This window comes from Ursus maritimus, unplaced genomic scaffold (genome assembly GCF_017311325.1).
Source record: "Ursus maritimus isolate PB19 unplaced genomic scaffold, ASM1731132v1 scaffold_6, whole genome shotgun sequence".
Classification (NCBI taxonomy): Eukaryota; Metazoa; Chordata; class Mammalia; order Carnivora; family Ursidae; genus Ursus; species Ursus maritimus.
This window is the reverse complement of record NW_024426774.1, coordinates 3472590-3497054: the sequence shown is the minus strand read 5'-3', so window position 1 is coordinate 3497054 and position 24465 is coordinate 3472590. Positions and strand designations below refer to the sequence as shown.

The 24465-nt window shown below is 43.0% G+C and overlaps 1 protein-coding gene across 4 annotated transcripts in view; it reads right to left on the bottom strand.

Annotated features, from left to right (window-relative positions):
- Positions 1-6084: 6084 nt before the first annotated feature.
- Positions 6085-24465, bottom strand: part of MBOAT2 (membrane bound O-acyltransferase domain containing 2) — a 117111-nt gene continuing 98730 nt past the window's right edge. For all 4 annotated transcript variants that reach the window (XM_040622829.1, XM_040622831.1, XM_040622830.1 and 1 more), the window contains 7 exons: positions 21034-21217; positions 16843-17035; positions 16378-16481; positions 12697-12761; positions 11036-11168; positions 8825-8976; positions 6085-6872 (listed from right to left, as the gene is read on the bottom strand). In XM_040622829.1, the coding sequence (XP_040478763.1) occupies positions 6647-6872; positions 8825-8976; positions 11036-11168; positions 12697-12761; positions 16378-16481; positions 16843-17035; positions 21034-21217 (1057 nt within the window). In that variant the 3' untranslated portion in view covers positions 6085-6646. The remainder of the gene's footprint in view (positions 6873-8824; positions 8977-11035; positions 11169-12696; positions 12762-16377; positions 16482-16842; positions 17036-21033; positions 21218-24465) is intronic.

Below are 24465 nucleotides of genomic sequence, written 5' to 3'. Positions count from 1 at the left end.
TAATTGAATGAATAGTTCAAGGAAAAAAGACAAAACACATGACAATGTCCATCTATATAAACTAGGGGCTGCTCTCATCTGGCCTTCTGGGGCCTTCCGTACTGTGAAGCAGATTAAGTTACCCACGCCGTCGTGCTTGTCTGGGTAAACACGCGTGAGGGATGCGCCGGCAGGCAGCTCCGGCTCCTGCGTCCCTAGTGCTCTTGCTCATGGCCTGATTTCAGCACAGCCCTGAATCTCAAAATGGGGTCATTAAATCTGCCATCGCAGTCTAAGGTCTTCCAGTGAGAAAGTGCCAAGACGGGATTTACTTGGACGTGTTCAGCCGAGCATCTTTGTACGACAGTACAAATTAATACAGGGTTCCTCCACAACAGAGGAGGAAACAGAAGTTTCCTCCATGACAGAGTCTAGAAGAGCTTCTGGAAGCACATTCCACGGGTGAGTTTGAAATCATGGCACAGGAACACAGTGGGACTCCCTGTGCTCTGCTATAGATACCATATATGAATGTAAGGGTTTAGTTTTGTTTTTTAAAGTAAGCTCTGTGCCCAATGTGGGGCTTGAACCCACAACCCCAAGATCAAGAGTCACACATTCTACTGACTGAGCCAGCCAGGTGTCCCTCCTTTAAGGTTGTTTGAATTGCCTTCCAAAGTGTTCATAATGTGACTACAGTTTGCTTTAAATAATTTTTAAGCAGTTAAAGAGTCAGTGACTCCTCAGAATATTATCGTCATAATGAAGAATGCTTCAGGAAAAACAACATCTCACCTCTCATGATGAGACAGGTCTGGTATTCAGTCCTACAGACGGAAGTCAAAGCCTCTGGAATTAGCAAACACACACACGCACACATATTTTTAAACTACAGTTTAATCATTTTTAAAGACACACAAATTAGAAAAGAACATTTATATGTAAGTTAAAAACATCTTTAAAACCCAGCAATAAGCCAGCAGTGCAGCGCTGAGGACACGGATTGGAAATGAGCGGTCATGAAATCCTCATGTCACAGGCTAACTGACACAGGGGCAGTTTAAATTTAGGACCATGCAACAAGAACTAATTTATGGATCTGTTGAAAAATAACACTTCTTTAAAAAAATATTTTGGAATAATAAAAACAAAAAAGCACAGACCACCACGTGCTAGTCTCACCCAGGGAAGGCCGACGAGCGCTGTCAATACCGGCGGCGGGAACTGGGGCCCTCCTCGTGTTCGGGCGACACCGTCCAAGCACTCCTGCAGAGATCACGATGCAGCCCTCACAGGAAGGCAGGAATGCACTCGCATGGCCTCCCTCTGCCCGTGGAAGGGTCTCTCCTGTGTCACCTGAATTATTTGTTTACTTTCATTCCTATTGCTTTATAAGGTGCCCTCCTGGTTCAGAGAGGCAGTCGCGCCCAGGGGACAGAGATGGAGACCGGCTTGGAACATGTTTGAGTGGGATATCGGATTCTTTTCTCCTTGTGACACAAAGTCAGGGGCAAGTGTACTTTGTGGACAAATCTGCATATACGGAACCAAAAATACTTCAAACTGGGAAGAGGCCTGTCTTATAAGTCTGTCAAATTCTTTACATGTGTTTGTCCTTTAGCAGGAAAGGACAAAAAGAGATATTACCAAATTAATTTCTTGAAGAAGTCAGCCCAAAATAGAGACCGGGCAGGATCCAGTCGTTTACGGCTCCAGTCAAAGGCAGTCAGTCCCTTTTTCCATCTCAAACATGTTCTTAGGAAAATGGTTAGTCATTCTAGTGATGTCACTCTGTATCTTTCAGTTTTTCATTATATTTCCATTTCTTTCTACAGTAGCAAAATCTGATAAAACATGGAGAGTGCCTATGCATCAAGTAAGCTTTAGGCAGTGATTTTGCATGGATCTTAAACTATTCTTTATAGAACCATATAGTCTTGGGGTTGTTTTGTTTTTGCTTTATAAAAGCTTTACGAGAAGATGAGTATAGTTGGTTTTAAAGGCAAGACAGATTAGTCGGCATAAAAGGGTGTCTTCCGGCTCCATTCCAGAAAGTCTTCCCAATCAATGACCTATAGAGCTTGTCAGTTGTTTATGGGGGTTTCCATATTAAAAATCTATTAAAATAAATATTATTTTAAAACATATAAAAACATTAATAAGCAGCCCACCGATTAATATGTAATTGGCTGCATCCTCTGTACGAGAGCCTCAAAAAGCAGCTTAATCATTGATTTTAAGAGCATTCCTACAAAATACCAACGTGGAAAATTTCATTTTAAATTTTCTTCTGTAATGAGAGTTACTATAAATCGATTTGACCACACGGTGGTACAGAAACACACCGTGCAGGCCCTCGACCTGCTGATCTTTCAAAGCCAAGTTTCAGGTGCAACTTAGCATCAGGAGCGCGCACTGTTACACACCCGCTTTTACAAGGACAGCAGCGGAAAGCAGAACTTTCTGCATCTAGATACTTGTAGAAATGATCAGCCATTCATTAAATGTACACCAGGTTCAGAGCAAGAGTTTAGAGCAGTTAAGATTACATTTCACAGTGTTATGTGGAGCTCCGCACCTATGTTAAATCTGATGTATTCAGTTTCAGCCAGGATAGACTCCTGGTGGCTGAATAAAACTCCATAAAATACTGGTTTATACTAAAAACTCCGGACAAATCCTTCATTGACACAATAACAGGCATCATTCCGAAACAATTATTCTCACCAGTAATTTTTTTCTTTCAATTATAATGGTGAACTCTTACAATTAGCTAACAATTTTGAAGTTTATAAAAAGGAAAGAAAAAAGTATAAATGTCCAGAGCTGTTCATGAATATACAAATTAAAACTTACAAGGTATGAATTTTAAAGAGGAAAGATTTTTTTTTGTCCTAAATGTAATCTAGTCCTTGAATAAAAAAAGTATATGTTTTGTATTTAATGGCAAACTTTTATGTAATTTCTTTTGCAGTTTAAAATGTGTAACTAAATTAAATGTGCCTTAACTATCTTTGAATGAAATAATATTTGAGAAGTTATACAATAAGGTAAACCCTGTCCAGTAAACTTGGTGGTTTGTACTAACATTTTCTAGCATAGAGCACCTTTGAGTTTCCCTAGCACAACCAACCGAACAAGCAGAGAAAGCAAAAGGAAAACATGCTTCCTTCAATAGAGACTATTTCATTATCGAAGATTCACTTTAGGGCTATTATATTCAGTGGAAATGGTATGCTGCCACACCTTCTGATTTAATGGATGGGAAGGTTTTCCTCTGTTGCCAAGAAAACCTTTTGACAAGTCAGGGCTTTGAGCTTCCGTAATAAAGTAAATGACCACGACAACAGTTGTGATGGTGAATCTGCCCTTGTCCGTGACCCTCACAGATCTTGCTAAAGGCTCCCACTCATTACAGACACAACTGGTCATAAGCTTTTGGAACTGACCCTTTACTAAGGAACTTCCAGCTGGAGGACACGTGATTTGCCCAAATCCTAACTCATTTATAACAGAGCCAGATGAACATCCAGGTCTCCTCCCAGGACAATTAGTGCTTCAATGTGAGTCCCCTTGTCCAGTTTAGAACCATCCTTTTTACTGCACATTTTTCTGAAAACTGGGAACTGAGGAAGAGTCACACATGGCAGGGGTCAATGCCAAAAATACTCTCTAACCAAAAGTGTGGTGGTGGCTGGACATCGTGGAAGCCAAATAAACCTTCTCTATTAGGCTGGACATTTTAGGAGCCAAGTAAATTTCCCCAATTACCCTGAGTTCCAATAAAAATGCTTATTTTAAAAACTGAGAATAACTTACTTTAAAATGGTGATAGCTGAGATACATCAAATTAACTGTTACTGTTTCAAGAAAATGAAACTGAGGGAAGAATAATTATTTTTGTTCATTTTTTTTCCCTGAGTAGTATAATAATGAACCAAGAGGATAAGGATGATGGTCACTGATTTCTCTGGAGTGGTTTCATGACAACCGAAGAGTGGAGAAATAATAGAAATATGTACTGCATCTTGTTCTGTTGGTTTAAAATAGTACAACAAATCACTTAATACTTAACAGTATGTGGAGACAGACCAGTTTTCAAATCTCCTGCCATAAGTAGAAGTGAAGCATTAATCCTTATAATACTCCAAGCAGATATATTCGTCTCACAGAGCACAAAAAGTTTCTTCTTGAGGAGAAAAGTCAAGTTGAAAATTAGAATTATTTCTTTAGTTTTTCTTCTAGATTACACATTTATCATTATAATTTCTCCAAAATTAGAGAAAAGCTATCCAAAAGCCCTTTCATACAAAACAAAACAAAACAAAACAAGACCACCTAGTTGACCCAAGGGGATGAAAATCAGACGAACTGTATAGATAATGTATCATCTTCAGAGCAACTGGAGAATTCTTAGTCATCCTGCTGTCTGCGTGACATCCCTGGGAGTACATTCACTGAGCAAGACACAGGTAACAATGATTCTAGGTTTATAGGCTGAGAAATGACATAGGTAATAGAAATAAATAGTGATTATTTATAAATGGCCAGACGGCCTGAAAAAAAGTTTAATTAAGCTTTCTTGTTTCCACTTATGACATGCCTAGACTTGCCCTTTAAACTCTTAATTTACTTTTTTTAAAATAGTGATCAGATTCTCTGCAGCATTAATTAAACTGAGGAGGCCTTTTGGGGGCAGATACTTTCCATGATTATTCTTTTCTATCCTCTCACGTTACACAGCTAGCTTAATTTTGATGCATGGGAAAATAGAGAACATTTATTTAGTTATCCGTCCTTTTCTGGGAAGTAACAGGGCATGGCTAACCTCAGCAGGTGGAAAAATTTTACCTTTAGAAAAATAAAAACATTTTATATAAACAAAGACTAGGATATTTCTAACTTCTACAAAGATACACTGATACTTTTGCTGATTAAGACCTCAAAAGTTCCAAGTACATCTGCTGTTCCTTTCTCCTTTAAATGAAAAACTACACCGCTTAAGCCAGAGTTGTTCTGACAATAACTTCACTTGCAAACTTACTTGCAACAGAGATTAAAAAAAAAAAGACTCACCAGAGATAGACAATTTGCATTTCATTAAAAATTTAAGGCAAAAGGAAATAAACTGGACAAATAAACGTGAAGTCCAATAAAAGACGGGTCAAATGAAGGTGGAGTCAAGAAGGCCCTGCACACCCTCCTCTCTCCCAGCCCATGATCCTGGGATTTACTACCTATGGTGAAGCCCTGATGCCAGGCTGGCCTCACATCACAAGACTGGGATTAGACATCTAGTAATTGGAGGTGAGATTAACTGTGGTGAAAATGGCTGACAGGATAAAAGCACATTGTTCTACTTACAGAATCTAAAACTCATTAAAGAGAGTTAAGAGCAAAATTTTAATGTGAGAATTTAAGAGTTTGGAAACTACTTTCTTTTATTCTCTAAAAATGAGGGTCAGACCCAATGACTGTAAGCTTCCATTTCCCTAAGACTTTCCCAATTACGAATTACGCTGTCAAGCATAAGTGATTAGACAGATGGTCACCTTACTCCATGATCTCTCCCTCATCGCCCTCGTGCAATCTACCATGATTATTTTCATAATCCTTCTATAATTCTATATAATTTATGCTTGGTAAGTTTCATTTAAAAGTCCAACATATTAAAAGTCATTACACATTTATGTCTTTACAGAATCACAAAGAACTCAGATAAAGAAAGGGGGAGAGCACGTCTGCTGAGCACCTGTGCCCTGTCCCAGCTGTGCCACGGGCTCCAGCCCCGGTCCACGTGGTGCTTCCTTCATTCATGCCTTCCTTCCTTCCTTTGTCATCTTCTCTTGCTTAGTTTTCTTTCTTTCTTTCTTTCTTTCTTTTTCTTTCTTTCTTTCTTTTTCTTTCTTTTTTTTCTTTCTAAGAAAATAAGCTTAAAATATCACATTACCAACCTTTAATTATGTTGAAGAAATTCTTCTTTGATGGGCTCTGACTGACACAAAGTCATTAAACTCTTCAGGACAATAAGCTACCCATAATTTGGCATCTGTTACTGCTTACGGTTTACCTATGTACTGTAGTCATTTGAGATACTTTAAGAAAACCCTTCAAATACTGAGATATTTATTGCATTTTTAAAGTGTCCACAATCGGAAATATCCTGTTTCAAATTCCTCCAGGATTCCTTTACAGCACATGACATCAAATATTGAAATAGTGTTCTCACAATATTACACTTGAAAATACCATTTAGAAACAATATTTTAGGAAATAGAGGGTTTAAGGCAAGACATTCATTTGGAAAAGGTAATTTCTCTCAATCATCCAGATTGACACGGTTATTTTTCCACCTTTTCGGTGCCTTGGGATACGCAACATACATTCAGCAACAGGGCACACGCATGACCCTACGGACATCTGCTGAGGTCCTGAGTGCCCATTGAAATAATGGAAATATTTTTATATAAGGCGTGGCCCACAGGGACGTGGCATGGGAGGGGTTATCCACTCCATTCCCAATCTGGTATACAGGAAACTCCCCATCTAGATCCATCCCATTTGCCCCCAACTTCATCTCTTTTCAAACGAACACAAATCCCTCGGAAAGGTGCTAAGATTGGTTTCTGTTAACAGAGACAAAATAGCCATCAGAGTGTTTTCCCCTTCATTGCTTTAATGATGAATGTCTAGAGGCTATTTCTTGATTCTGATTGCAAACATTGTTTGTTGTGGAAAAACTATTCTGTCCCAAAGAATTTTCTCTTTCATCACACTTTTTGGACCGCGACAGCTGCACATTTTCATGTGTAGTCTTTCCTCTTTGAGTTTTTTTCACCGGCAAAAACAATAATACTAAGATACCGGCAACGTGCAGGCAGTAATACCAGGAGCTAAAAGAAAAAGGACAAAGTTTACTGTATTAAATTTTGAGAATGAATCCTTAGCAACTGCATCCTTGTCAAAATGTCACAGGCCCCGCACAGGATGTGCATATTTACTCCGTTAATCGTGCATTCCCGCCGCCTCCCCCTCCTCACGAGCTGAAGCTCTCCAGCTCGGCCAGTGGGTATTTAGAAAGCACCCTATAAACCCAGGCCACTTAAAAGCACGATGCTAGATATCGTACTACACTCCTCTGTAAGGGTCATAAGTCCATGGCTACAGAACAAGAACAAAAAGGTACTTATTCCCAGCTGCAGTGACCTGAAAATAATCTCTCAAATCCACAGAACTGAACACTGAGAGCGAACAAAGAGAACGCAGAGCTAGTAAGGACCTGAAAGCTCTGGCCTCCTCTGCTGTGCGTGGCCCCTAATTAAGTTACAAATATTCCAGTGATGTGAGTAATAGAAAACATTGCTTCTTGATGCTTGCTGTCACATGATAAAGAAAGGCCATGTTATTAAAAATATTATTAGAAGCATCATTCCTGAAATCAAATATAAATCAAATGTGACCCAGGCTGCTTTTAGAGTTGTAAACTCAAGTAATTGTGAACAAAGTACCTGGGATAGAAAATCTAACCAACTGCTCAATCACATTTAAATATACGTAATAATTTCGTGAAAGGGGGAGTTTTAGCTGGAGTCACTTAATGTCCTTCTGTATGAGTACCGCCATATTCAGTGCAACGATTTTTGACCACACGCTTTGCGTTGTCGTTCTAAATGCTAGGGTAATGAAGACTACGAAAGGTGGAATTCTTTTTTTTTTTTTTTTTTTTTAAAGATTTTATTTATATTTATGTGACAGAGAGACAGCCAGCGAGAGAGGGAACACAGCAGGGGGAGTGGGAGAGGAAGAAGCAGGCTCATAGCGGAGGAGCCCGATGTGGGACTTGATCCCGGCACGCCGGGATCACGCCCTGAGCGGAAGGCAGACGCTTTAACGACTGCGCTACCCAGGCGCCCCTGAAAGGTGGAATTCTTAATCTCAAAGTTATCACTAATAGAGTGAGAGTGGAATCTGGTGGGTGAGGGAGAGAATAAAGAGAGAAAATACGGAATTCAAAAACAAGAATGTCTATAATACAGAGAAGACCAAGTATCTGTGAAACATAAAAAAAAGAAGGGAACAAATTCATGAAACAGAAGTAATTCATTTTCTTTTGACTAAAGCAATTAAGAGAATTAACAATTCCTTGTAAAGAACAAGGTACACCTTTTTTTTTCTTTTTATAAATTGCTGTCATATTCTCTATTGTTTATCTTATTTTAAGTTCTCCTATCCTTTCCTTTTCAGAGTTAACCGTCTGACAGCCTCAACTCTCGGTGCACAGACTTTACCGTACTTACTCGTAATTATCAGAAGATATATTTTGCTTCCGCTCCCAGAATATCCCCAGTGACACGTAAGCCTCTGCCTGAACACATAAACTCCTACACCCTGACCCCAGAGCAGGGGTGAGCGAACTCCAGCCTGCGGGCTGCATCTAGCCTGATGTCGCTGTTTTAAAGGGAGGTACAACTGACCTATAATACGGTATTAGCCTCAGGGGTGTACAACGTAATGATTCGATATATGTACATATTGCAAAACGATCGCCGCAGTCAGTCTAGTTAACATACAAGTGTAAAAAGAACAGCCACACTTTCCAGTTAAACCTCTGAGAGGTCCGAGGCGGTGCTCACCCAGCTGATGCTTCTCAGTGTAAATCACACTCATCTGAGGGGTGAGTGGTGTCAATCATTCCACAAAACACTTGAGACTTGTTGGTTTAAGATGAAAAGATAACTACAGAAAGTGAGCTATGGTGCTATTTTTCTATGCTACCCAATAGCAGAGCACTCGCTCTTCAGAACAAAGCGATTCCCGCTGGGGTATTTGTAAGCATGACACTTACCTGTAAAACATGAATGACGGTTTTACAGAAAGAAGTACGAATGGCACAACTGTGTAACTTATTGCTATTTGAGTCATTACCCACGTTACAACATCATACAGTAATTTAAGTTGGGGAGGTTCGATGAAATAATGTCTAAAGTTACTTCTCATCTGAAATAAAGAAACGAAAATATTTGCTTTATCTTTCACATTGTTTGTAAAAGCACACTGACCATATCTACTGTTTCAAGGATGAGGAGTGACTGCAAGTCCCACGCACGGCTGGCGGATGCCTACAACAGGGCCACCCCTGCAGGAGAAGTTGGGGGGGGACGAATATGCATGTGTGTAAAAGATAAGGAGACAGCAAAATGTGGGAATCCGGGTACAGGGCAATGTTTCTGTAAGATCTGAAGTTGTATTAAAAGTTTCTTTAAAAAGTTAAAAATAAAACTCCTAGAGCTCCTTAAATCATATTTGGGAAAGTACAGTATATAAATAAAGTTCTGTCTGTTTTCACTTTTTCTACTGCGATGAAATGAGACAACCTTCCTTTTCTTTAAGCTCTATGTTTATGAAAGACAGATGGGTATCATACACTGAGCTTAGGTCAAACACACTTATCAGAATAAATGGCAACAATGCACATTCTTCTCAAAATAGGTGTTTCTTCATCACCGCTATTTAGACATTTTTTTAGTTTCAAAAGAAGTCAAAACATTTCAGTTTTGAAATGCACAAACTTAACCATCTACTGTGTTCTCTGCTTTTCTTGTCTAACATGTTCCGAAGTGAAATGCGGCCCGCTACGAGGATGCCCCTGGGTTTTTCAGAAGTGACCTGCTGGATGGTTAATGGTGCTCCCACAGAGAGACCATGACTTCTAGTGGCCGGAACGGATCCCGGCACCCACCACGTCTTGCCCGCCTAGCGGCTGCAGCAACTACCCACCCTCTTCCTTCCATCCACCGATGGGAGATCCATTCTCCTGAAGCATGGCTTTCAGCGTTCCATCCCCCTACTTAAAAACCTCACTTGGCCCCCAGGTATTCAGACAGAATGAGGATTAGGCCTTTTTCCCAGTCTGGTGTTCAAGTTCTTCTGTCACTGCCCTCCTCCCTCCTTCCCCTGCACTCCTTTGCCCTTCCAGAATTATCCACTCTTTAGGTATTCACGATGTCTCTGCTTCAACCAGATTTACTTGTCATTTCCAAACACACCGGGCACTTCCAAACGTGGTTCTGCTAATGTCATTTCCATGCCTAGAACGTCATGTTCCACCCCCATGACACTTCACTCACTTTTGAAATAATGTTCATCTTCCAAAGCCCAAATCCAACCAAACTTTCCTAATGAGGCCACCTCGGGTGAACCCTACCAAAAGGATTTCTTTCACCTCAAAACAACTATGTTACTTACTATAAAACCCATAGGATGTATCACACATGCCTCGTGGTGAACGCACACACACACAAGTACATACATCGGTACACACACCTTGTGCCCCAATTAGACCACAAATGACCAGAAGGTACGGCCCTTAGTTAATAGTTCTCTGAGATTTCCCTCATATGCACCCCAATGTACGTGAAAACTGAATAAATATCTGCTAGTTTGTTAAACGAAGGCTTCTCACCTGTAGGTGCTCTAAGAAGCCTGTTCAAACACCGTTTCTGTCAAGTTACTTTCCTCTGACTGACTTTGGAGGACTGACACTAAATTGTCCTTCTTTGTCCACCCATGTCACCAACCGAATTTCTCAACTGTTTCCCAAAATATTATTCCAGGTTCCAACCACACAAACACTCTGAAGACTGTCTTGCTTCTAATATGGCACCTACCACCCCAGGAATGGCCCATCCACTCTGTCTACACTGTTCGTACTCCACTCTTCATCTAAAAGAGGACTCAAAGGTGACAGTTTTCAGGAAACATTTCTAAAATAAGCCTACTCTTCTGATCCTCTTTATTTAACTCAGTTTTAGCTCTCATTCAGAAAATTCTGTCAAGACAATGAACACTTTGTGGGTACCTCCCACGTGCCAAGTCTTCTCCTCAAATGAACCAAGTGTGGAGCCCCCCCGGGAGCACTCAACAAACACGCCAGGCACACACCTCACTTCTGGCCAGGGCACCAGACACAAGCCCTGCCTGTAGAGGGGTCCTCAGCCTCCTTCACCAGGGCAAGGGGACTGCCACCGAAGTACGAAATGGAATTCTGGATACTCACAGCTCGCGCTGCCAGTGTCATCACCACTCCTGTTAGAAACGTCAGATAATATCCTGGATACACCCCATGCCAAATGGCAGACAGAATGAACGTCTGGATAGTTGGACTCAAGGAGGCTCGTTCATAACAAACCCTAGAAGCCAGAAAACCACAGAGAGCCAAGAGGAGTGATTAGTTTAGATAGTCCACAGTGACCATTCTTTTCTTACCTGACAGGACAGAGGGTAACCAGGAAAACAGCCACCACTTAACATCAGCAGGAACTTGACCTGTGACCTCAGTGAGGTGACAGCTACCAAATACTGCTATTTTTCTAGGAAAATAAGTTTGATTTTCATCTTTTTATATGTAATAGTTAAAATGAACATTGCCAGTGTTTAGAAATCTACATGATTTTCCAAAAAATCTTTAATATTAAAGATATTTTATTTTACATTATTTTTTAATTTTCTTTAATGACTTTTGTTTAATTAAGAACTTTCAATTGACCTAATAACACTTCTTTCTGGCAAGTCTAGCTGTGCTTAGTCTAAAATTTCTCTGTAATAGGGTAGAGCACTCAGATGAAACTAAGATTTTCCAAAGGTATCAAATTTATTTTTTTTAAGTCATCTCTATGCATGGGGCTCAAACTCACAACCCCGAGATCAAGAGTCACGTGCTCCACTGACTGAACCAGCCAGGTTGCCCCCAAAGTGTCAAATTTAAAACACAGCAGCAACAAAATCACACAACAGATTAGCTCAGAGAATCTGCAGCCACTGGGAGCCTGCAAGATACCACCAAGTGACACTATGGTACGGTGGATATTTCGAGGGATAAAGGTACTCAACTTGTCACAAAATAAAAGACATTCCCAAAAAAGACTGCTTGACCCAGAAGAGTACTTAGAGCTGTACCGTCGCAGGGCAAGATTTCATAGAACAGACCCGAGGTAGGGGAACAGGTCTCACTGGGAACAAGGAGGCAGAGTCACTGCAAGTTTCTGTGCGACTTCCTAACTTTGTCTCTTACAGATGTTGCTCTGCTTACAGTGCCTTACCTCCCCCTCGGCCGTGCGACAAACTCCGATCAAGGATCCCGGCACCAGCAACTCCCTCTCCCCTCTGTGCCCGAGCCTCGCCTGCTCACGCTCCCTGCCCTTCCTCCTACAGGGAATGGTGCGTGTGGGCAATGCTACTGTGTTTTTAACAAGATCACGGACTCTCTGGCTGCAGGGGCTGGGTCCTTTTGTCGGACTCCTCTTTGTATCCTGTGCCTAACATGCAGAAGCGTCTGTCAAATTGAAATATTTTCACCCTGGAACTGTTCTGGAAAATCTAGGGCATCTGTATGGTGGTTGTGCAGCTACTTTGTTTTTACTTAAGCACATCTCCAGGGAATGAGAGTAGGAGGACACCGGCGATCTCAGACCCCGGAAAGATGCTGGGGAGGGCGGACTGAGAGGCCAGTGAGAGCTGTGCTCACCACTCAGGCCGAAAAGTTCGCACATCTGATGGACTCTCGCTTCGGGAGATGTTAGCAGTGTTTCCTGGTTAATACCAAGGTCACGATGTCACTCAACACACTGTTAATTTAATCAAGACTCTGAACTCAGTGAAGCTTAACTTCAAGCATTAGATGCCACGGCACAGCTAAAGCCTGTTCTTGAAGGAACATACCTTTTGAGCCAAAGAGCTGTCTGAATATTCCAATTATCAAGAAACATCTTGAAACTTGTTGACATCTGAAAAACAAAAGAACTTTTTTCTTTGGCCCACAAAATGATGAAGCTTGAAATATAAGTAATAACATTTTATTGTGCCAAAAATAAGTTACTTGACATTGATGGTAGGGTACTGATTTCTTTCCTTAATACTGTTTTTTCTGATACGGTAACATCATTGTGTAAGCATAATTTGTTTATTGTAGAGGCCATCTATGACATAAATGGATTTTTACCATTTTCTCCTATATGTTAACAGTTATTGGGGTTGTCATGGAATTATCCCAAAGACATTCCTGATATTTAATGACCTTTCAGTGACCCTTCAATGACTCTTTCACTGGGGACTGGACGTCCCATCAAGCTTCAGTCTCTCAATCCCCTCACCTCCATGCCTCTTCGGCCACCATCTGTGGCCACCAGGAACCTTGGCCCCCCCCGGAACTACTACCATCTTCCCAGCTTTCCAGCCTCTCCATGCAAGCCTCTCCCATAAAAGCTTCCCCTTGACCTCAGAAGGAACTTCTGGTCCCCCACCTCTCCTTCTTCCCTCAGTAACTATCTCCTCCTTGCATCTTCACTTCCTTCCCACCATTTAGAGGCCATGGTCCATTATTTACTACTCTCAACAAAATCCTTGATGTCTTTCCTTCTTTTTCCTTTTAACTCACCTCCCTGTCAAAATCCCAGCCCCAGATCAACCTTACTTTCCACCTTCCCTACATAACCTCTGAATCCAAGTGCAGAATATCAGGCAACACTTGAGACTTCTCCCCTAAATCCATCCTTCTTGATATCAGTTGAGCCCTCAACCTACCAAGCAATCCTTGATTCCCAAGACAGTGTATTCTCCTCTTCCTGAAAACAGCTATTGCATTGAACCATTTTCAACTCTCTCTTTTTTTTTTTTTTTGGTAAGCCAAAAGCAGGTAAATATCAGCAATTTCATGAGATCCCAACTAATACTTCAAAAGTTCCTCACTTTCATATCTCTGGTCCTATCACCTCCTCCCATCTTCCCTCTCCCCCTCCCAACAGGTAATTTTGCCTCTAACTTTAGTGAGATGATAGAAACCATCAGACTTCAAATTCTCACATCAAAACTGCAAAGTCAGCTGCCTCCACACTTTCCTTCCTCCATCCCTGGTTCCTCCTCCATGCGGTCAATCCTTGCACCTGTCTGCTTATCTCCCCTCTCTCCATCTTCTTAGGGACCTCATGTGTCCATCAGCCTCTCTCTCCCTCTACCATATTTTCACACTGTCTTCAAATAATCTAACTGGAAAACATGTACCAATCTCTCCATTTTAAAACAAAATTAAACAAAACAAAAATCCCTCCTTCAATCACCTCTTCCCCTCAGCTATGGCCTTATCGCTACCTTCCTTCCCTGTACAGGTAATAAATGCCTAAGTGTTGTATAATCTTGCTTTTATGCCTATCCCTCCCTGGAAACTGTTACCAAAATCATCAATAAATTCCCACGTTGTTACAGCTGACGGCACTCCTGAGTCCTCCTCTTACTGCACATCTCAGCAGCGTTTAACATTGGTCACCACTCCCTCCTTCCGAAAAACTAACTCCTTTATTCTTCACTTTCTGTTGTACCATGCGTTCTCAACAAGGGTGATATTGCTCCCAAGATGATAAAAACTGGTCCTTGGGGGTAAAAAAGTCTTACTCTTTTCATGTGTGATTTAGCACGTTTACATATAGCACATACACCGATATACAGTATACGTGGTATTAAATTTCACGGGGGCTGGATTAGGGAAAACATGTCTCAAAGTCTCTGTAGGGTAGCAATAATGAACAGGAAGTTAGAAACACTGCCATATATTCATCACTCAAGTTCCATAATTATCAGCTTTTCCTTCCCCTTCCCCATTTTATTACTGACAGTGTTAAGAGAATTTCAAAGCAAATACCAGACATCTTATTTCACCCATAAATAGTTCAGAATTTATTGGACTTTTAAAAAACCAAGATCAGACCTAATCACCTAAGACACCTGTTGTGTTCAAATATCACTGATTGTTTAAAAACGTGTTTTTCCGGTTGGTCTGTTCAATCAGGATCCAAACACGGTGCACACAGTGCGTCTGGCTAAAGCCTCTTTTAACCTGTAACAGTCCCTCTCTGCCCCCCCGCCCATGTCATTTATTTATTGGGAAAAATTGGGTCATTTGCTTTGTAGAATTTCGCACTTCTGGATCTGGTGTTTAACTTACTTCTCCATACTCTACACGCCCTCTAAATTTAGCAAGGTCGAGAGACCTAATCAGGTTTAACTATCTCAGCAAGTACTTGAGAGATGTGCTGTATTTCTTATGACATCACATCCACAGGTGCTTAATGACGACTGTCTCACTCTGAGTGAGGAAACTTCAGGAATGCTCAGGTGCACTGGTGGGTCCCGCCGGACCATTCATCCGTCAACCTTTCACCTAAAGTTCTGATAGTTTCTATTGTTGGAATCATTCTCTCAGGCTGGCAAACCGATGTCCCTTTTGGTTTTCCTCTTCTCTCTCTGGCGTCTCCTCCTGACCTGCCCTCCTCTACCCAGTCTGCAAGCACAGGTGCTCGGGGAGGGGGGGTTCTCATCTCTTCTTGGTCTCTCAGTGCTCTCTCACGGCTACTCTCATGGTTTCTCCCAAAACTTGAAATGCTACACGCCGGAAGTTCCCCAGTTAGGATCTCCAGCTCAGGTGTTGTGGCTACTTAGTTAAGTCTGAAATCTGAACACACAGTGTCTTTCCTTTCAAACCTGTGCCTGTTCTTTGTTCCTTCTCCCAGTGAAAGGCATCGCTGTAAAACTGGTCCCGATTCATAACTCATTCTCTCTTGCTGATGCTGATGTAACACTGAGTTCTGCTGAGTCTCTGGAACAGTGCTCCCAGGTGTTTATGTCTCTCCAGCCTCATGAATCAGGCATGACCCTGATTCAGGTCACCATCACCTTGGATTAACACAACACCCTCCGAACAGACCACTCTATCCCACGAGGGCAACTCATTCTACCTGATGCAGCCAGATCCCTCCAAACCACAGCTGTGATCACCTCACTTGCCTGCATAAAACCCATTCACAATACTCCATCGCTCTTATAAGAGCTCCAAACTCTTAATACGGCCTCTGAAAGTATCTGAGCCCGCCTTCGATTTCTGCAGGCTCACCTGTCACTGCTCCCTACGTTGTGAGCTACACGCCATTTCTCACCCCCTCATGTGGCTCCTCCTCTCCTTAGAGTGCCTGGCACCCTCCTCCTTATCTTTTAGGACTCAGCTTAAGACATTACTTCCTTCGGGACCCCCTCCCTGAGCTATCTCATCTGAGTTGGAGCCTATCTTGTAGCACACACACCCCCTACACCTCTCTGATCACAACCTATCCTTCTGTGCCCCTTTGGCCCCCTCTCTAGATTACGGCTCCACGAGGGTCCAGATCATACCAATCTTACTCACTGGATCCCCAGTGTCGTGCACATGCTGATGGCCGATAAATACTGGTTCAATGGAAGAATGAGTATTATTAATAAAAAACCTTCAGTACCACTCTTGGGACATCACATCATAACCCATAAAGGTATGGTACGTAAAATATCACATGGTAACTAACTTGTTAATGACTGACTAACCTCTATTTGTTGAATTCTCAAATTGGAAATCAGGTCCCAACGAGCTGTTCCATTTTCATCATATCCTCTGAAACCAAAGCCTGCAGCATTATTAATAGCATCAGCTGCAGTAAACAAAATGAAAAGACAGTATTAAGAATACATGTAACAACCTACCATGTTCTCCCAGGAGGTATATGTTATCATACACTAGGATCTTTTAAACAGTAGATTTTTCATTCTCATTTTTATCTGATATTATAATAAAATGGGCCTTGATCCAGTTTTTAGGATATGCTAACCGTTTCTAGGATATTCCCTTGTATTTAGGATATGAACTGTAAAGTTTGTTTCTTCTGGCAGAGGACTCTCATTTTTCGAACTGGTCTTTAACTACATATCCTCAAGAGGGCGCTCTCCCCGCTGGCTACAGAGTAAGATTCACTTCAGCACCTTAACAGTTAAGTCTATTCTCATGCGACTCACCTAACGTCCACGCAAAGTAGTATTTGGGTCTGGCAGCCAAAAGAGAGATATAGAGATAGACGACTTTTGTTGGCCATGAAGCTGTAGCTTGAAAATGCTCATCAATGTTATACTCCACAGGTAATGTTTTGGAGATGGTCAGGTGAAAGAATAAGGAAAGTCCACAGACTAAGAGCTTCTGAATGACTGCGACCTGAAAGAATAAGACAAGATTTCATAACCTTAGGGGCGCCTGGGTGGCTCAGTCGTTAAGCGTCTGCTTTCGGCTCAGGGTGTGATCCCGGCGTTCTGGGATCGAGCCCCACATCAGGCTCCTCCCCTGGAAGCCTGCTTCTTCCTCTCCCACTCCCCCTGCTTGTGTTCCCTCTCTCGCTGGCTGTCTCTATCTCTGTCAAATAAATAAATAAAATTTAAAAAAAAAAGATTTCATAACCTTAATCTGTATCCCTTTTAATTCATCTGACATACTACTACCAGATTACTCTTCCTGAATGCAGCATGAACTAACTCTCCTGGTCAAAAATCATAAAGAACGCTGCGCTCAGCATTGTAAGCCCCCAGGGTCTCACGGTAGGAACATGTATGTCCAGGCTTCTTTCTAACTATTCCCTCTGGATTAGGGCTCAAGTCACACTAGAAACCTCAGTTTGTGTTTTCAAAGCCTTAGTTAAAAAAAAATACCTGAAAGCAAACACAGGTGTGTAGGTGTGAATACACAAAATATTCATTCACATGAGTAACTTTTGGGTGTGGATTTCATATTATACACACACACACACACACACACACACACACGGCTTATCTTTCCATTGTGATTTTCCCTATATTTTCCAAATGCTATGTGTATTTCATGGACATTGTTTTTACAATAAACAATTAAATGCATCTCTTTAAATCTGAAAGCTCTCTAATGCAATTTTTATCACAAATGATAAAACCAAAAGAACTATACACCCAAGAAAACAAAAAGATTTGCATAAAAGACTCTGGTGGGAGAAACAAAAAAAAGGCCATTCTTTCCTATATTCCAGTAAGGTTAAATCACCTTAAAAGAATCCAACTCATGGTGCTTTTGTATTTTTAGTAGGCCAGAATATTTCTATCTGACTCAATGTAGGGGAGATTATAGCACCTGCCAAGGGAAGGGAACGGGTGGAAGAAAGGAAAGGTTGCATCCAGGTAATGGAACATAACAAAATACTTGGACTTTGAGTGTCCTGCATAGTAATAAAACAATATTAAAATTAACTGATCTGCAAATGAATATTCATATTTTCACACTTTCTCTAACAGTGCTGAAAGAAGGGCTCAAAGGCAAGTGTCAAAGCACATGTCAGATTCACTTCATTTCTGAAAAAGCTGCATTTGCTCTCAGGCCGCTCGGTAGGAGGTATTCGAGCACTTGAGGACTTTTTGCTGCAGCCCTCCTTCTCATTTTCCTCCACGTGTTTTAAAGCTTTCTCCAGTATGGTAAGGCTACCTTTTCTTTACCCCTCCCCAAAATATCTAAGCTTTACATTTGAGAAGAACAGGTAATTAGAGAAAAATTTTAATTATAAAGAAAGTGAGATGAGACAAATGGCCTCACATATTAACCTAAAAACTGGTTGTATCATCTTGGAGACACAATGAGCAATGTTGTGGCCATTAGACTAGACACACAAGTTTCCAAGTCTCAGTTTAAAAACAAAAATTAAAGTAGCACACACCTGATCTCAACTACCGGGTGGCCCACACATCCATGAGAATCCCCACAAAGGCTTGGGCAATGTGGGATCAGGTAGCTCAGAAGGCAGGAGGGGGGCCTAAACCTGGGAGGCCAGGTGTGACCCCTGGTTCCCACATCCTCCCTGCTTAGTAAGGGGGCACTTCTCCACCATGCCAGCGGGAGACCAGAAATTAACTCTCAGAGAAGCTGAACCAGAGAAGATCCAGGCTTAGGGACATGGGTCCAGAGTAGGGGGCTGGGTAAGTGCCGGAACGAAAACGTGGAGACTCTGGAGGAAGTCTGCATCCTGAGAGGTGGGATCCTCAGCCCTTGTGCCCGGCCAGCTCCAGAAACCAGCAGTCAAGTCTGTATCTACCTCGTAAGATGGCAGAAGACTGGAGGATCCTTTACTAAGAAGGTAAGCAGCCCCAGAGAAAAGTCCTGCAGACGTCTTGGCAGAGATGGACAAGTGTCCCCCAGGAGCCACCCCCCCTTCTTGCACAACGATGGAATTTTTATTTGGGCACATCTAGCTGAAGACCACACGTGACAGCCCCTCACAGCTGGGTGCGGCCACGCGGCCCATGCGTGTTAGCTCAAGTACCGAAGCCACTGGCTACCTGACTGTCCTCCTTCGGATCCTAAGGGTCCACACAGTCCACTGATGTACAAAGAGCTTCCAAATGCCTTTCAGTGATTTGTAAATAACTATCGCTCTGTGTGAACTTCACACATATGGTATTTAAACTAAAAATATAGTGAACCAGTGAAATAATAGATTAAGAGTATTTGCCATTGCCAACGACCTCTGATTTATAATGTCTACAACCCAAAAGAGGAAAAGTGACATTTTATAAGAGGAATCCCATAAAAATTCAGTGGGGTGACAGACTATATACATTTGTTTTATTCTCTGTTGGGATTGATTGACTGCTACTCACAAGTTTACACCACTTGAAATTTTTCAAATATTTTACAACATTATGTCCAGTACACCTTGTTTCCTAGCTTTTAATCCTCTTTCCAGTATTCCAGAGTGAGATTCTGGAATATCGAAGCTATCTATATTAATAATCCTTTCCTTCTCCTGTGGCAGTGAGACCTCTAAGGGGTTAAGTGGTCAGCCTGGAGACACCAAATAGTCAATGGAAGAGATCTGAATGTACTCGATTTCAAGTCTGAAATTCAAGCCCATATGATATGGCATTTATAAATTAACATTTAACCAGTAATAGAAAGTATGAAGACAAAAGCACAGAGAGTCACATGGCAGAAAAGAGATAAAATAAGAGCTTTTGTGAATGCGTGCACATTTCCTCACTCACGCTTCATTTTACGATAACTTAGAAAGGAAGGTGATCCTTCGCTCCAAGCCCCACATTCAGAAAAAACCTACTAGCCCCCTTTTTTGTCTCACAGACTTTTTATCACCCTATTTCTCATGGGACTTTTAGATTCGACCAGATCAAATCCATAGAAATTCCACCTACGCAAAGCCTCGGAGCCTTTCTCGATAAGGGAACATCTATCCCAGCAGTTCAAACGAAATAAAGCTATGTTCAGTTGCGAGGCAATCTAGCACGGACTTCGTAGTCAGACTGCCTGGGTCTGAATTCCAGTTCTCCTGCTGCCAACCTGGGACATGTCGGTCAAATCACGTAGGCCTGGTTTCCTCATCTGCTAAGAGGTGAGAGTAACAGCACCTACCTTATGTTGTGAGCGCTGAGACAGTAACTGTGAGCTGTCCCCAGCAGGGCTGGGCACACGTGGGAAGTGCTCTCCAAGGGTTAGCTAACTTTTTTATTGGGGGAAGTCGGGAAAACTTTTATGGACAGGGTGATATTTGACGTAGGCCTTTAAAGAGGAGTAAGAGTTCAGCTGGCGATGACCAGGGGAGAGGGAGGTCAGGAGAGGAGAAGAGAACACTTTGAATTAGCTGGAGCATGAAGTGTAGGGAAGGAAGAAGCCTAGGAAATTAGGCTGGGTCAGTTCTGTGCAAACGACTTTCTTATAAAATACTCAATAACCGTAAAGCATCATTTTCACTCAGGTACTCGGCACTGTTGCTGCTGCTGTTTGTTTTTTTGGTTTTTTTTTTTTTTTTAAGATTTTATTTATTTATTTGAGGGAGAGGAGGGGGATAGAGGGAGCACGAGCAGGGGGAGGGGCAGAGGGAGAAGCAGACGCCCCGCGGAGCAGGGCGGATGCGGGGCTCCATCCCAGGACCCTGGGATCCTGACCTGAGCTGGAGCAGACACTTCACCGACAGAGCCAGCTGGGCGCCCCCCAGCACCGCTTAAGTAACCTTAGCTTTGCTCTTTGGTGATGACTGTACCGCTACCAGCCGCACTGTGACGCGTCATTTATTTTGAAAATCGTTTCAAGGTCACAGTAAGTTCAAACCTTGAAGACATTAGCGTCTTGAAACAAACAACACTACGCGACACACGCTGTCGAGGCTCCTGTCGGCCCCAGGAGCTTACGTTGGGAGACGGCTCTGCGCTCTCGCACGGCAGGTCGTCTTGCCCACTGGCGCCTGGCGGTGCCCTGCGGTGCGCCCGGCCCTCGATGAAGGTGATGTAGTCTCTGTAGGAGCAGAGCGGCCCGGCCAGGATGCCCATGAAGTTGCAGGTGTAGCTCAGGTACTCCAGGAGGCTCGGCATGCGCCTGCGGGCAAAACACACGGCTCCTGAGGCTCCGCCAGGAACCCTCGGCGCCCACCTCGCTGCTCTTCCCGTTTCCTTCGCAGAACAAGCCTTGATTTTCATCTGCGTTCGTATGTTGGGAATTCAAAAGTGAGGACGCGGGAACGCTCAGGAGCATCTCTGGGTAAGAGCGCTTCCACCCAGACCTTCGTGCGCAGCTACAAAGGGCTGCTCCTGAATTTCTCCACCGTAAAACAAACCCGAGCCGGACAAGAGATGGCATAAAGAATCATCCCCTACCAGTTCGTCATTCACTCGCCCAACAAATCACGTGAGCACCGACTACGTGCCCACACGCTCCAGGGTCAGAGAGGCTGCAGTGAACAAAGAGCAACATTCTGCACTCACAGAGCTCACATAACAGATGCGGAGAGCAGATAATTGAAAAATATGTATGAAATATTTTCAGATGTGCTAAGTACTACAAAGATAAAAGGTTATTATTATTATTAATTAACAAGCCAAAGGACTCTTATAAGGCAACAGCTGAGCAGAGATGGGAAGGCAGTGAGAGAGGGAGCTATGTAACTGGGACAAGGATTCTGGGCAGAAGGAACAGTGAGTGCGAAACCCCTGAGATGGGGCATGTCCAACAGCAGGGAGGCCAGTGTTGCTGAACCNAAGAGGAGAAAAATCGGAGAGAACTGAGGTAAGATCCTCTAGGGCTGCCTTATAAGCCATGGTAGGAACTTTGGCCCTTATTCTGAATGCAGTGAAAAAGTACAGTAGGGTTTTCAAAAGACCTATGTTTCCAAAGAATCCCTCTGGCCCCTGAGTGTGGACAGGACAAGGGTGGACATCAGAAGGCCAGCCGGGAAGTCACTGAGATCTCCAGGCAGGAGGTGACAGTGGCTGGGAGCAGTGGGGGCGGCAGCCCCTGCTACCGCTGGTAGGGCTGGGGGTTTGCCCACAGACTGGATGTGGGTCCGAGAGAGAAAGGAATGAAGGATGCCTTGCAACATTTGTCATTCAACTGCTTTGAGGTCTGTCCAGATGGCACATGGCATCTAAAGTTTATGGAGCTTTCTAGTTCTAAATGCAGGGAACGGGGTAAAAAATACTTAAAACACAGGAACCTATGTAGACCGTATACATTATCATATAGATGAATTAGCAGTCTATGTCTTTATTTTTCTTTCTTTTTTTTTTTTTTTTAGAGAGAGAGAGAGAGCACATGCGCACAAGCATGCGAGACAGACAGGGAGGGGCAGGGAGGGAGAGAATCTTAAATAGGCTCCACACCGAGCACAGGGCCCGTGGTGGGTCTCAAACTCACGACCCTGAGATCATGACCTGAGCCAATATCAACAGTCGGACACTTAACTGACTGAGCTACCCAGGTGCCCCTTATTTATTTTCTACCAGCAGTTCCATTTACTAAGTTGGCTTCCCACTGAGAACTATAAACTCTCATAAATAGAACAACTCCACCTGAGGATGGGAAGCAGGCTTCTGGAAGATGTTACGATCCTTCCTTCCTCTCTGAGAAGTGGTTTCCTTAAAAAGCACAAACCTTCTCTGTGGCCGAGAGAAGCTGACAGACCCCCTCATATGTATCTTTATAAAAACAATAAAAAAGAAAACAGTGCTTCCTGTCCATCTGATACTAGCTACATCACCACTTAGCCAAAACTTCTTTTTTTAGATTTTTCCAGAATTATTCTTCTACATTTAAAAGCGCTTTGGGCCTTACATATTTTCTCCTGAAGGCTCAAAATTGAGGAGAGAAAAATGTTGCTGGCAGATTTTCTCTTGCATTTTTTTCCGTAATGCTGAAACAGAATGCATTCTCACTGCCTCAGACGCTGGGGTAAGTGCCTCCCATCAGAGCCACAACAGAACTTCTGTGCTCCTGTGACAGAGCCCCACCTCAACACCAATTATTTCAAGCCCCCAAACAATGTCAGGTTATCAAGGCACAGCCCAGTCCTACCAAGTCAAACTATGTATCACAATTTGCAAGGACAGGAGATAACTCTGAACCATGAAATTCGCTGAAGTAATTTCTGGCTCAACTGTCCTATCAAGTGACAAGTCATTTTAGGTACTAAGTAGATAATTATAATGTTTGTTATTAAAATGAGAACCAAGTACAACTGTAATGCTTCATTTATGACATTAAGTGAAAGAATCATCCGTTCATTCCATAAATATTCATTTGGGATCAACTCCTCACTGTCCTAGGTTTGAGCTTCTCACTCTCAGCGTTACGGACTTTTTTGGGACAATACTCCTCTGTCCAGGGGGCTGTCCTGGGCACTGGAGGACGCTTAGCAGCATCCTGGCCTCCACCCACTAGAGGTCAGCAGCACCTCCCCCCTCCACTGTGACAACCAGAAATGTCTCCTGGGGGGGGGGGGCCACAAACACCATCAGTGGTGAGCTGCTACTGAGGTGATGAGGACAGAATGATAAATGGGCCAAAGTTCTATCCTCACAGAGTTTACATTAGGAAGATAGAGAGAGGGACGATCAAAATAAATATATAACTGCAGACTGATATGTGTTGTGAAGAAAAGTCAAGCAGGGCCAAGAGACAGAGAGTGACGGCAGGAAAGGGGGTTTCTGACAAGGAGGTCTGTGTAGTTAGGAGCAGGAGAGCTACTAGCCCTTGTCAGGCCTTGTACCTGGTGGTCCTAAGTGGTTAGTCTGCTCCCAGTTAACTACAGGAGGAGCCACCGTGGGGTTTCCTTCAGAGGAGGGGCAGAATATAATCCAACACACATTACAAAGACCTCCCTCCGGCTGCCGAGTGGAAGGTAGACCAGGAGGGAAGGAGGACAGGAATCTGAGCCCCGCTGGGGAGGCTGTTCCAGGAGACCAAGGAGAGAGCGAGGGTCCGGCTGGGGTGATCTCAGTGGGAATGGTGAGAAGCCAGTCACATCAGGGATGGTCAGATGTCAGGGTCACATGAGAGACAGGTCTCCAAGGAAGAGTGAACTTGCCGGTGAAGTGGATTTGCAGTAAGAACACGTGAGTTTGCCCAAGTTTTTGCCATAAGGCACTAGTGACAAATGGTGCCAGTGTGAACTAAGTGGGTAGTGGGCTGGGGAGAGGGAAGAGGGAGCCAGAACTCAGGAGTTCTATTTGGAACATGTTCTGAGACGTCTACACAGATCCACGCTGGGATGCTGAAATGGCAGTTGGCTACGAGGCCGGAGCTCAGGAGACAGGTGTTATGGGAGGGCAGTTACGAGACCTCAAATATGC